Source organism: Scleropages formosus, chromosome 2 (assembly GCF_900964775.1).
Source record: "Scleropages formosus chromosome 2, fSclFor1.1, whole genome shotgun sequence".
NCBI classification, from domain to species: Eukaryota; Metazoa; Chordata; class Actinopteri; order Osteoglossiformes; family Osteoglossidae; genus Scleropages; species Scleropages formosus.
Window position 1 is genome coordinate 39,502,453 of NC_041807.1, and position 12,949 is coordinate 39,515,401.

Consider the following 12,949-nt stretch of genomic DNA (forward strand, 5'->3'; position numbering starts at 1 on the left):
AGGGACGTAAGGGAAGTCCCCGAAGCAGGGGTGTGTCCCTCTGACAATAGACACCAGTGTCCAGAAAAGGCTGAAGAAATTAGTTGTTTTGGACACTTTCTGAGCACCAGATAATAACACAGTGCAACACAAATTTGAGTGTCAGTTTTTTTTTTTGCATTTTCCATTCAGTTTTGTTTGATTAAACATACTTGTGGCATTAGTTCCTACTATATGTCAGTTTTTAGAAAAATATCCCACATTCTTGAAATGAAATAATGTTGGCGAATTTTGGCACTGGGTTCCAAGCACCGAATATTCTAGTACCTTTCAGGATCTGCTGCTTTCTAGAATGTTTTGGTACTTTCTGCAATGTTCTGGTGCCTCTAGAATCTTCCAATGGCTGTAAAGTACGAAGGTAAAACCAACACTCTAGAAGAACTTGATATTTTTCTAATCAATAAACTTTAACCAATCGACATAACTCAGAACTTAGAAAAAATTTGTTGCGTTGTGTAATTACTTTAATGGTGAGGCTGAGCATCTGAGTTTTCTTACCTTGAATATGAAGGTGCTGCCCAGTTTGTGTCCGTTATTATTATTATTATTATTGTAATTTTGTTTTTCCCCTTCCCTGTGCTGCAGGTAAAACCAATATTGTTGGAGGGATAATTTGTTCCACGATTTGTCTAGACCGTAACAGCATTGCACTTCACTTCACAGACGTGGCAAGAGGCGCCTCCACCGCCAGGCCTTCACACGCAGCCAGCGAAAAATCCTCAGTGGCCAATTACCTAGACAGGTAGGTTCGCACATGGAGGGGACGGAACGCCAGAGCAAACGGCGTCTAAGAAGCTGTCGCCGAGTGTGACTCCCTTCTGATCTTTTAATGTTCATGCCGCCAAGGTGGTTCGTGGTGTTTTCTATCCTAAAGATGACTGTACTAAAGGAGGCAAGTGCTGGGCGGGACTGAGAACCCACAGAGTCCTTGCCTCCGGGTGCAGAGCTAGTGAAACTACCGAAATATGAGGTACATTGAGGGAAGATTTTTCATACAGATCTGTTGCTGATGGAAATGGACTGCACGAGTTCATCGTCACATGAAAGAAAAGAATGATCTAAGCAAAGTCCACTCAGGTTATTTACGCTCTGTCATTTACCGTATCCTGTCCCGTGTACCTCACTCTTCGGTGCCTTGGCGGGGGGAGGGGGAGTAAAGATACCCGACACCTGTGTGTTTTCGCTGCAGGGACTATAGGCTTCATCAAAATGATCTCATACTGCTTACAGGAGAGCTGTAAGTGTCTGTCTGATGGTCAGGCCCCATGTAAGCACACGTATACACACACGCACACCAGGTTTTTTAGCAATGCAGCGTGACACATTGCTCACTGGGACAGCCCCATGTTGCCCTTTGCGCTTCTGAAATTTTTACACATTATTCAGATTCTGATGAGAATTTTGACACCTTCACTACACCACACACTGTCTGAAACAACTTGTCCTGAGCAGTGTTGCAGCAAACCAGAGCCTAACCTGGCAGCACAGGTGCCAGGCTGGAGGGGGAGGGGTCACACCCAGGACGGGAGGCCGGTCCACCGCAAGGAACCCCAAGCAAGACTCGAACCCCAGACCCACCTCACAGTGGCACCCAGCCAAACCCGCAGCTCCACTGCATCCCCTTCCCAACATCATTAGTGTGCAAAATAATGACACTGGTAACATTATTATTTTTATAATTATTAATTTAGCTGCGGGAGTGCGGTGGCGCAGTGGGTTGGACCGGGTCCTGCTCTCTGGTGGGTCCGGGGTTCGAATCCCGCTTGGGGTGCCTTGCGATGGACTGGCGTCCCGTCCTGGGTGTGTCCCCTCCCCCTCCGGCCTTACGCCATGAGTTGCTGGGTTAGGCTCCGGTTCCCCGCGACCCTGTATGGGACAAGCGCTTCAGAAAATGTGTGTGTATTATTATATGGCTTAAAATGATTAAATAATCATTTAATTATTCTTTGTTTTTCTCTGTTTTTATTCCCTATACCGTATTCAATTGCCTTTTATTTCATAGACCCGATTTTGATTCTTTGCGTGATACTGCTGTGGAGTTGTACAAATTGTAGAAGAAAACTGCTGTTACTGGTTAATCCCAGTCACTGGGATTGGATGCGGGAGACCTTGGGAGTGTTTGTTCTGGGTACAGTTGGTGAGTTTCACGGGGGGATAAAAACACAGGGAGGAGACGTGTAGCTTTGTACCTCAGTGATGGACTTCACCTGCTGAGCTTCTTCAGAAGTACAACAGATTGTTTCTACACTTTATCGTACCTCATTACCTAGACTCCAAAGACTCATAAGTTGTCTGAAAGAAGATCACTTCTAGCATTTATCCATTTAAACGTCAAAACATTTTTTACTGTACTAATTCACAGTAAGTGCTCGATCAAGGGTGCTACAGATTCATGTCCTTTGATGGCAAGGTTACGCCACTGACCACCGTGCCACCTGCTGCCCACTCGACAACACATGTGGTTCCCAGCACACATAGTTGTCTGTTGGGAGGTTGTGATTCTGATTGGATCTTTCTGGAAGCATTTAGGTAGGAAGTGTAACTGTAGGAGGGTTCACTGCACAGTATTAGTATGAATTTTATGTTTGAAAGGTCAACCTGGAGGTTCCATCACCACTAATCTGCTTTCCATCTCTTTACATTTACATACATCTACATGTATTCATTTAGCAGACGCTTTTCTCCAAAGCGACAGACATCTCATAGAAAATACAATGTGCACATTATATTAGCAAAGAGACACAGATGGAGGCGGTTGATTCTTAAATAGTTTGTTTCTTTCACCATATGCACCAATGTTCATCACACAAGTAGCTGCCAAAACTTTAAAACTTGGCAAAATAGCAGAATAAATTGATCTAAATTGTTTCAGTCTGTCCCCTCCTCCTCCAGCCTTGCGCCCTGTGTTGCCGGTTAAGCTCCGGTTCGCCTCGGGACAGGCGGTTTCAGTCCGTGTTCAGGTTTATCTGTGCGACTGATCCCCACTCAGTGCTCATGTGTCTTTATGCTCCTGTCTCACCTTGTAGTCTCTGCATCTTCTGTGGCGAGAGGGACGACTCTTTCACGGACGAGGGGCTCGACCTGCACTACTGGAAGCACTGTCCCATGCTGTTGCGCTGTGACCACTGTAAACAGGTAGGTTCATACACCTTGGCTGACTCAGGCCTGAATGTGTGCCCTGTGGCTCACCCTCTGTCCCCAGACTTAAAGGTCAGATCTCGTTTTCGTGTGAAACATCAGCATAGGATGGGCTTACACTTTATAAATCCCTGCAGGGAATCTCACACGCAGCACCTCGAAATGATGTGGAGGAGGACTAATGGTATGGGGCACATTGCAACAAAGTGCAGTTGTAACGACAAAGACACTGAATAAATATGCAAATGAACAACAAAAATGACAATATCAATATTTACTAGAACGATTTTTTGAATTTATTTATTTAGAAGACGTTTTTTCCAAAGCAGCTTACATTGGATACTATGTAGTGTTACTAGCCCACGCACCTTATTTGCCGCAGTGACTTACACTGCTAGATACACTACTTACAATGGATCACTCATCCGTACATCAGTGGAACACACTCTCTGTCACTCATACAGTATGGGTGAACCTGAACAACATGTCTTTGGAGTGTGGGAGGAAACCAGAGCACCCAGAGGAAACCCACACAGACACAACATGCACACTCCATACAGACTAGGCAGGGATCAAACCCACATCTCTCGCACCACCCAGGCCCTGCAAGACAGCAGCACTATTCGTTGTGCCACTATGCTGCCCGCAGTGCGATTAACAACCCTCCTGCATCACGTGTGTCTTTGAGGAGCTCACTGGCCTTATGTAGGCTTGAGGCTGCTGGTGAGAAGGACCCAAAGGCGGGTCGTTGTGCACCGTAACCAAACAATGTAGTGACTAAAGGAGCTCATCGCGATCACCTCATGAAGGGGGTGTGAGATACTGTATAAAATTGGCTCCAACTTATTGTGCTGTTACAGCCCTTCTGCTGTATCAGCAGCAGCCGAATTCTCGATTCATGATAAAATCACTCGGTCACTCCACAATTAAAATAGGCAGTTTATCTTATCTTTTTCTAGCGGAACCAAACTCTTCTGCTTTCTGTTGGGGGTGTTAAATTTACTGGACTTCCGATGCTGGAAGTCAGGGATGAACCTGATACTATTCAAAAGTTCTTGTTCATTGGTGGTTTCAGCTGTTCTTGCCTTCCGTTCTCTAATCCTTCAGTGTATCGATACATATATCAATTAATTTTAAATGGAAAATATACATAACATGCATTATCTGTATGCTGCATTGTGCGTTATCGGTACAAAATATACATGATATAGATGTACATTTTCCATATACTGTATGATGTAACCATTAATTGTGGATATTCTGTAGCTCCAACCACTTGTTCCTCAACAAAAGCAGCTTCGCTTGTAGTTTTGCTTTCTGCCGTAGGTCGGAACACTGAGTACGGTTCAAACAGGGCTGCGAACGGTTTTAAATAGAAACGATAACTCCAGCGTGTCAGCATTTCAGAGAAGTTAACTTCACTCGTCTTGGTAAATTTACCTGCATTTCGGTGCCATTTCATGTACCATAACAAAAAAGCACAAGTTATTGTGTGAAAATCCAAGGTAAACAACTCAAATGCTGTTCAAGGAGGTATTTTTCCATACTCATTTGATTTATGTGTCCTCGCGTGTTTGAGACGGAGGGAATTTTAGACAAAGCGGAAGTGGGGGAAGGGCAGCAGACGGAATATGACTTATGCGTTTTGTAGGTGGTGGAGATCTGCAGCTTGACGGAGCACCGGCTGGCAGAGTGCGAGAGCAGAGCCACCTTCGCCCCGTGTCGCCGCTGCGGGGAGGCCATCCCCAGGGATGCTCTGTCCAGACACACGCAGGGTCTGGCGTGCCAGCGTGAGTGTCCTCAGCCTTGCCCCATAAAGAGTGGAGTCGAGGCAGGCATTGCTCACGCATGGCATATAGTAACCCTGCACTCCAGTTTACCAATGCAAGTGTAAACGTCACAGCAAACACGCTGCCCTGTCGATTAGAGTGCCATGGCTACACTCAAGTCATCACGTTACCAGCGAAAAACATCAGCTGTGTGTCAGCATTTCTCTCTGCTGCTTACCGCCGCGAGCTCCAGTACGTGTGTGTGGCCATGTGTTTTACTGCTTCCTGCATCCCGCTCTCCCTCTTTTTAAGCTCACGGGTCCGAGGAGAAGGCCAACCATTGTCCTTTGTGCCACGAGAACTTCACAGCGGGAGAGGAGGTGAGGTTCAGTTGCACCTTCAGGACAGTGACTTACGATAAACTCAGGTGACCCCTGCTGACGGTGCCGCGAGGCCTTCGGAGATGAGAGTTGATGTAAAAAGATTAACTTTATATTTAGTTTGATGCTTTTCCACACGCAGTCAGTGGATCTGTGCACCGGGAGCAGTGATTCACCTATGCGTCATGTAAGACGCACTGTTGTTGAAATCTTAGTTTTATGAAAGTGTTTCACAACTGGCCACTTCTACTGTTGAAGTTCCCAAGTTGCGCTTAATTCACAGCGTTACTTAGTTTTGGCAAAGTACCGAGGTGAACTGTACTCAACACACGTGCCAGAATGAGACTTTCAGCTCGTAAAAATGACTAAATTGTTCTTGCTTGGGATTATACTGAAGAAAACAGAAGTCACACTCAAAGTGTGAGAGCCCAGTTAGGGCTTTGGGTGCTCAGAAACGGCTGTTATGTAAGGAAACTGAAGCACAGATGAGAACACATGAGTTTACCGTTAGAAACAGTCAGATCTACGGTGCCTTCATCAGCGTCAATGCTGTACACGAGTTCTAGAAAGTGTACCAATCTAAATAAATAGTCAAGTCATTTTAACGTTACATTTTATATGTTAAAATACGTTTTTTAATTTAGCAGGCAGAGCAGAATAGTTTTTTTTATTTGCACGTTTCATTTACCTGCTGCTTTTGTCCTTCGTGACAGTTTGAGGTTTGTGCTACGAAAATAGTAAACCCTAACCACAGCCTGTGTAAATTTGGCATTATTTTGACTATATTAATTCATATTCACCTGAAAAGGTAATGTGTGTGGCAGAGGAGCTGGACTGTGGTGTGTATTACTATAGATAATTTATTTATGCAACATTTTTCCACAGCAAGTCACACAGTTGTAGACTAAGCTACTTACACTAATTTATACAGTAGGGTAATTTTTACTCTGTCAGTTTAGGGTAAGTACTTTTTACAAGGGTACTACAGCAGGATTGGAGATTTGAACCGGGGTCTTTCTGATTGCAAGGTAGCAGCTCCCACCACTACACCACTCACTGTCCTCGTGTTCCTCTCTACTTTAAAAAAAATCAGACTACAGAGTATTAGTTTTCTTAAACGAATATCCAGGACTGAATTAAACAGCAGACTGTGAAATTTTCATATTGTAAGGGCTCCTGATCTGCTTTCCGGTCAGTGCTGATGGTCAGGCGTTGACGGTACAGAGATAAAAACCCAGATGGAACCCGTGTCCAAACGCGGCTGCAGGGCCGGTGGTGTTTGCGCTCGCTCAACAGATTGCTGCTGTTTGAAACCCTTTGCTTGTTCTGCTTCCGGTATGAAGAACTCCTTTTCATCTCTTGTACCACAGTCTAAAAATATGACCTTTGCGTTAGTGGGAGCTGCTGCCCAGAAGTGATCTATGGATGAAGAAGTTGAAGGACACAATTGTGGAGCGCAGTGACTGTCTCGTAGTGAAAATAATCGAGAAGTAACTCATTTGACTGAATGAAAATACTTTGGTTTATTTAGTCAGATGGTGAATGCCACCCATCTGTTTATTGTTCTCTCTCTCTCAGTGCCACCCGCAGTTGAGTGTGGTTGGGTGTGGGTGTCAAAACGGAACCTACACCACTGGCTTTTTATCTTCTGAACTCTTGTCCACAATTAGTTTTCTTTGTAATCTCCACACATAAGGTCACACACACACAATCTGAAACCGCTTGTCCCAAGCGGGGTCGCGGCAAACACCTAACCTAACCCAGCAACACAGGGCACAAGGCTGGAGGGGGAGGGGACACACCCAGGGCGGGACGCCAGTCCGTTGCAAGGCACCCCAAGCAGGACTCGAACCCCAGACCCACCGGAGAGCAGGACTGTGATCCAACCCACTGCACCACTGCACCCCCGTTTCCACATAAGGTCATTGTTCTTTAAATAGTTCATAGGGTGAATGCCTTTTTCCACAGTATTCTGAAACTACCTGTTATACGTCCATCCGTCCGTCCGTCCATCCATCCATCCATCATTTCATCATCCATCCAATCATCCATGTGTCCACATTGTTAACATGAACTGTTCTTACTTATTGTACTGAAATGCAGATGAGTCTGAATCTCATGGCACAGAAACCCAGCAGTATTAAATCATGTGAGGGTTAATAACTGCAATTGACCTGGGTTTAAATCGCTCTCCTGCTGTAGTACCATTGATGAAGGACCCTACCCTGAATCGATGCAGTAAAAATTACCTGCTTCATTGCTGTATAAATGGGTAAACCGTTGTAAATACCATAGTATACAAACCTCACACTGTAAGGCACTTTAGTAAAAAGCATCAGATAAAGGAGTCGATAGGAATGATAATAAATAACTACAAATTCCAGCAGAGCTCTTTGGAGGTAAAAGGAAAATGGTTGAGGTGAACAGGGATGTACTGCGGTGAGGCGATGATGATGCCGTGGCTCCCTGTCGGTGATGAGCAGGATGCGACTCTGCGACGTGGCACTTGGAAGGCTGTTTGCGGAAGCAGCAATTTGCTCATTAACCTCTATACTGGGGACAGGGTGTCAGTGTTTATACGGGGGGGGGGGGGGGGGGGGGGGGTCACAGTGGTCTACCTTCTTACAGAGGTGCCTTTATCCCCCCCCAGCCCAGCCCCCCCGTCCTCCGGCACTCGAACCAACAGAGGAGCGATTTAGCGGGAAACAACCAGCCCTCGGTGGACACCGATCAGCGGCTGCTTTCCCTCCCCCACGTCACACTCGAGAACGTTTCTCCATCTCGATCCTCCATCACCATCCGTTGGGTCTTCTCAAGCCACGCAGTCCCTGTCGAACGCACAAAGCGTGTACTTTTTTGACTTTGCTCAGAACCATCAGGGCGGTAACGAGTTAGGCGCCCATGACATATTTCATCTGGCTCTTCCTCGTTTCGCTGACAACACAGAACCTTAGTTGTTAGCAGTGATTTCACTGGATCCCTGTGATGCTGGAAAGACTGAGTAGCCCTACGTCTTTTCGCCAAACACCCGGGCTGGCGCTGCGAGCCAAACCCGAAGCAACAATAATGAATAGTGCCAAAGAAATATAAACCAGATATTTTTTTTAACTAAACGAGCTCCATCTGCCCGACACGTCCGACACGTCACTTTACGCCACCTTGATGGCATAGTAGATGCAGCTTCCTGAAATAAAGAAAAACTTAATCCTATTAAGCATTAACTTTGTTGAGACAGGAAAGGTCAAAGAAGACCTCTGCGTACATCTCGAACCCGGGACATTAGAGGAGTGTCGCCTTTCGGTGCCGTCCTCCCCAGAGCACTTTTTTCTCCAGCTAATCGATCACGCAGGTCAGCTTACAGCTAATATCCACTTAATGTACACAATAGTGGCGCTTGTGTGGTTCCGCATTCCGCAGCGCTCATTTTGTAACGAAATAGCCCTGCAATCTTTTTTGGGGGGGAAGCAGCACTAAAACCCTAATTGGGTTTTAACTTGATATGGAAAGAGCAGAGAGGAGCCAAATATACGGGTTGGTGAAGAGTGAAGGCTGTGTACTGTACTGCTTACTCCGGTATGTTTTTAAAACATGGTGCCAGCTGGAGAAATGTAAGATAGTAAAGATGAGGATGTACCTTGTTTGACTCAGCAAGAGGGCTTTTTACACACACTGTGTATTTTTCAGAAGGAAAACAGCTTTGGGCAAATAAATATCGCAAACAAATTAAGGCGTAAACTTGTGCAGCGTAAGTGCGTAGTTTTTTTTTTCTTTTTTTTTTTTTTTAAGTTTCCTTGAGCGACTTCACTGTTTTCTGCTGCTTTTAAATCACTTTTATTGCTTTTTTTCCGCACTGGTGAAAGTGGGGTTTTACAGGAGGCCGTTTACAAGCAGGATCTGCATCCAGAGAGTGAGAGGATCGTTGTTAAGGGCCACTGCGGTCCTTAAATAAAACTGTGCAAGTAGTCGTGTGAGCGTTGGTTGTGGGGCAGCTGTGAAATGACTCGCCTTTTGTTCGCAGGCCTGGAAGTCTCACCTCATGGGCAGGGATGGCTGTAAACAGAACCCGCGCAGGACGACGGCCCCGCAGCGAGCAAAGCTCTCACAAGGTATGCCATTCATGCCCTCCAGCTCTAGGCATGCTGGGAGGTGAGAGCAGGGGGCCGGGGCCCGGAGCCCAGCTGAGCTCAGGGCTCCTGTGGGAACAGCTGTTCTATTTTTTTTTCCCCTCCACTGCTGCTGACACCCCGCCTCTCCATCTCCCAGGACAAATGAAGGATTGCAGCGTCCCAAAAGTTAAAATGGGTGTAAATAATCGAACAACAGGGTAACATTTGTGTCTTTGGACTGCTCGTCAGCTTCTCCCCAGTAAAATTAAAGACGAGTACTAAAACTGGTTTTAACAGCTCTCATCGCTGGTTAATCAGACTCCCAATATCTGTTTTTTCCACTGATTCGCTCCTCAAATATTATGACTTATCGTTAATTTCTCTAGATTTTATTATATCTGGTCCACGACATCTGGTCCGAGTCAGCGACATTCAGACCGACGTGATAAGTGAAGACCTCATTTGAAAATTGCGCCAAAAAGTTGTGTGAGAGAGACTTTGGGGCGCAGTGCATTATGGGAACTATGTACCGATGCACTCAGTTGCAGTGTGACACACCGCAGTCTCACTTTTTTCATCTTCTGGCAGCACTATGCTTTAATTCTCAATTTATTCAGTTTTTTAAAAGTGACAAACAGCCTTCATCTTCTGTAAAGCCTATTCATGCACATTATGGCAAAAAGTTTATGAAATCGTTATTTTAAAGTGTATTTTACAGTGTTCAAAAGTGTTGTTCTCTTTTAATGTGTTTGTGACGGTTTGGCGTGGTGAAGCTTCAGCCTCAAACTTCCAGTCATGATATCGCCTCAGTCCTTTAAGTGACACCCAGAAAGAAGGTAAAAAAGCAGTATTGTACCTGCATCTTTCTTTAGGTAAGACCATGAGCATGAAGGCTGCAAAGCAAGTGCCCTTGGGGTCCAGAAGCCGACCTGCGGCTGCTGTTGGCAAGACTGCTGCACCCAAGGCTGGACTCAACAGAACCACCCGGCAGCCACCTGCTAGACGCTGAGAACAGCGGCAGCAGCAACTCAACAAGAGGCGCCTCCCTCCACGGTGGGGATGGTCATGTCCAAAACGCGAGCCCTTCATGGTGGGAACGGTCACGTTGGCTCGTTACTAATAGGCTCCTCCCATTCGTTGATGAGCTGTGATTCGTTGATCCCCATCGGGGAGCCTTATGGGGTTGTTCACTTTGCAGCCTAGGGTCTCTTGTACTGTAGTCAAGAATTGCATTTTTGTACGTTTTGTATCCATGAATTAGGTCCATTTAACCGTATTGCCTTTAACTCGACAGAAATACAGATGGCATCTGAGCACCAGATACATAGATGTAGATATATATATATAAATGTAGATAGAGACATTAATACCAAAGTAAATTGCACAAGAAGGTTGGATTATTATTCCTTCACTGTTTTGCTTTGAGGAGTCAGAGCTGTAACACGTGGTCAGTTTTACTGTTATTTCGTCAATAATTCAGAAATGGGAAACACATTTTTAAGCTCTTTCTTTCTGAAGTATCTGATAGCTCACTTCAGCACTCTGAATCGTGAACAATTTAATTGTACTCTTTACCGTATATGAACTTTTCCTTTGCACTTGTAACGGAAGTTGAAACTTCTTCGTGATCCGGTGTTGAATTTCTGATTTTTCAAAGAAATACAATCCACAGCACAGTATTAGAAAGAGTATTGTTTACATTTAAGGTATATAATAAATGTGATGATGTACATGGATGCGTTAAACTCAGATCATAATTTCTTAATATAGGCATCATTGAAACTGGTGGTTTGTAGAAAAATAGTGTGTGCCTTTCATGTCCTTTAATTCGGCTGTATTGAAGTATAATTAAAGTGATGTTTTTTAAAGATTTTTTTCCCTCAAAATCAGAATACAATGTGATACATACAAATATGGGTGTGTGTAAATCTAGAGCATCTTACTTTAAAAAGCACAAAGAAATGGTAAGTGCAAAAATTAAACTTGTATCATTATCGGATCCTTTTTCAATGTTGACATATGTCTGAAAAGAAGAAATGTACTTTTATTTTGTCCAGTGGAGAGACGTATTGTGCTGGTATTTAAACTGATGTAAAATGCAATGTGTAAAAAGATGTAACAAGGTTTTCAAACTACAAAGATGAAGTGTTTTCTGCAGTTTGGTCTGAGTGTGAATTATTTTGCACACATTCAGCTGCGTTTTCTGCTCGAGACTTTCTCTTGGCAGCTGATATAAAATGAAATGGTAGTTATTACATTCCACTTATTACATTGCATAATTGTTGTTCTCAAGTTTTCTGCTGGAAAAGAACAGGAACAGCTTTGGAAAAAGGCCTCGTGGCGGGAAGGAGGCCCGTCATTACCGTGACCGCTCGCATCACTCAGCATTTTATTACGTGAGAGATGGATGAAGCACAGCCACGACGGCCGTTTTCTCGCACGTTTCCACACCGGCCGTGAGTTGCCAACGCGTCTTTTGGGAACACGTCACGCATGAGTAATGGTCTTTCCAAGGAGGAAAAGGAACCCATTCACCCCAATGCCGGAGCTTAGTGTGAGTGGGTGTGAGGGTGGGGGGTCCCCTGAGAAACCGGCGCCAAGGTGTGACCAAAGGTGTCTGGAAAACAAGGCACCGGCCTGCTTTGGCCAGCAGGAGGCGTAATGATTAGAGCCACTGCCTTGTAATGGAAAGAGCTGGGTTTGGTACTTTTGATTATTGAACGTACCCTGAATTGGTGTAGTAAAAATGACCCTGCTGTACTGTAAAGCAGTGGAGCTGCATCATTTTACTACAGAAGCTGCGGTTCTGCACTGGACTTTGTGGCCCCGGGTTCGGGTCCACATCGCCAGGGAATCTCAGGTCCCACCGCCATCCTTCAGGAGCCTCGGATGCACATGAGCCATTGCAGCCCCTGTGCAAACAAGAGCTGGACTCAAATTATTGTTTCATAATTTCATACCATGAGAGTGTTGTTGGAAAGCACCTGGCGGCCGCTCATTTGCCATTCAAATGAAAGAAACCGCGGTGAAAAACACAAGATATTGCGGGTAGAAACGCTTTTTATTCCTTTTTCATACACATTGCAAAACTGTTCAAATGCCAATCAATGTTTTCCCAAAGAAAAAAAAAAAAAGACACTGATGTTATGTTGCATATTTTGGCGGCCGCTGCTGAGCTCTTAACACTTTTTACCTGGTTGTTGGTGTAAGTAAGAGTGAATCCCTCAGGCATCCTCGTTATGGAAACGATCTCTCAGCATTAACAGTTATTATAAACGAGTCCGCGGTAAAATACAGTATGTTCTGGACCTTTCCTCACTTTTGCGTGTTTTCTGAGAAGAACCAGATTATTTTCCCCAAACGCTTCCCGACAATTGGAGTTTGTTAAAAAGCAGCTCCCGCGTGAGGAAAACTGAACACTGTAAAAAGTTTATAGCTAAAAAAAAAAAAGTTGCTTCCACTTCGAAAGATTCGAGTAAAACTAAAAAAAAAAAAAAAAAAATGGTTAAGGCAACTG

General features: G+C 44.8%; 1 protein-coding gene across 2 annotated transcripts in view; it reads left to right on the plus strand.

Annotated features, from left to right (window-relative positions):
- cep104 (centrosomal protein 104) overlaps positions 1-11,589 on the plus strand; it is a 36,010-nt gene extending 24,421 nt beyond the window's left edge. For both annotated transcript variants that reach the window (XM_018746645.2, XM_018746646.2), the window contains exons 17-22: positions 703-781; positions 3,066-3,174; positions 4,829-4,967; positions 5,259-5,326; positions 9,345-9,432; positions 10,305-11,589. In XM_018746645.2, coding sequence (XP_018602161.1) covers positions 703-781; positions 3,066-3,174; positions 4,829-4,967; positions 5,259-5,326; positions 9,345-9,432; positions 10,305-10,441 — 620 coding nt within the window. In that variant the 3' untranslated portion in view covers positions 10,442-11,589. The remainder of the gene's footprint in view (positions 1-702; positions 782-3,065; positions 3,175-4,828; positions 4,968-5,258; positions 5,327-9,344; positions 9,433-10,304) is intronic.
- Positions 11,590-12,949: the final 1,360 nt, after the last annotated feature.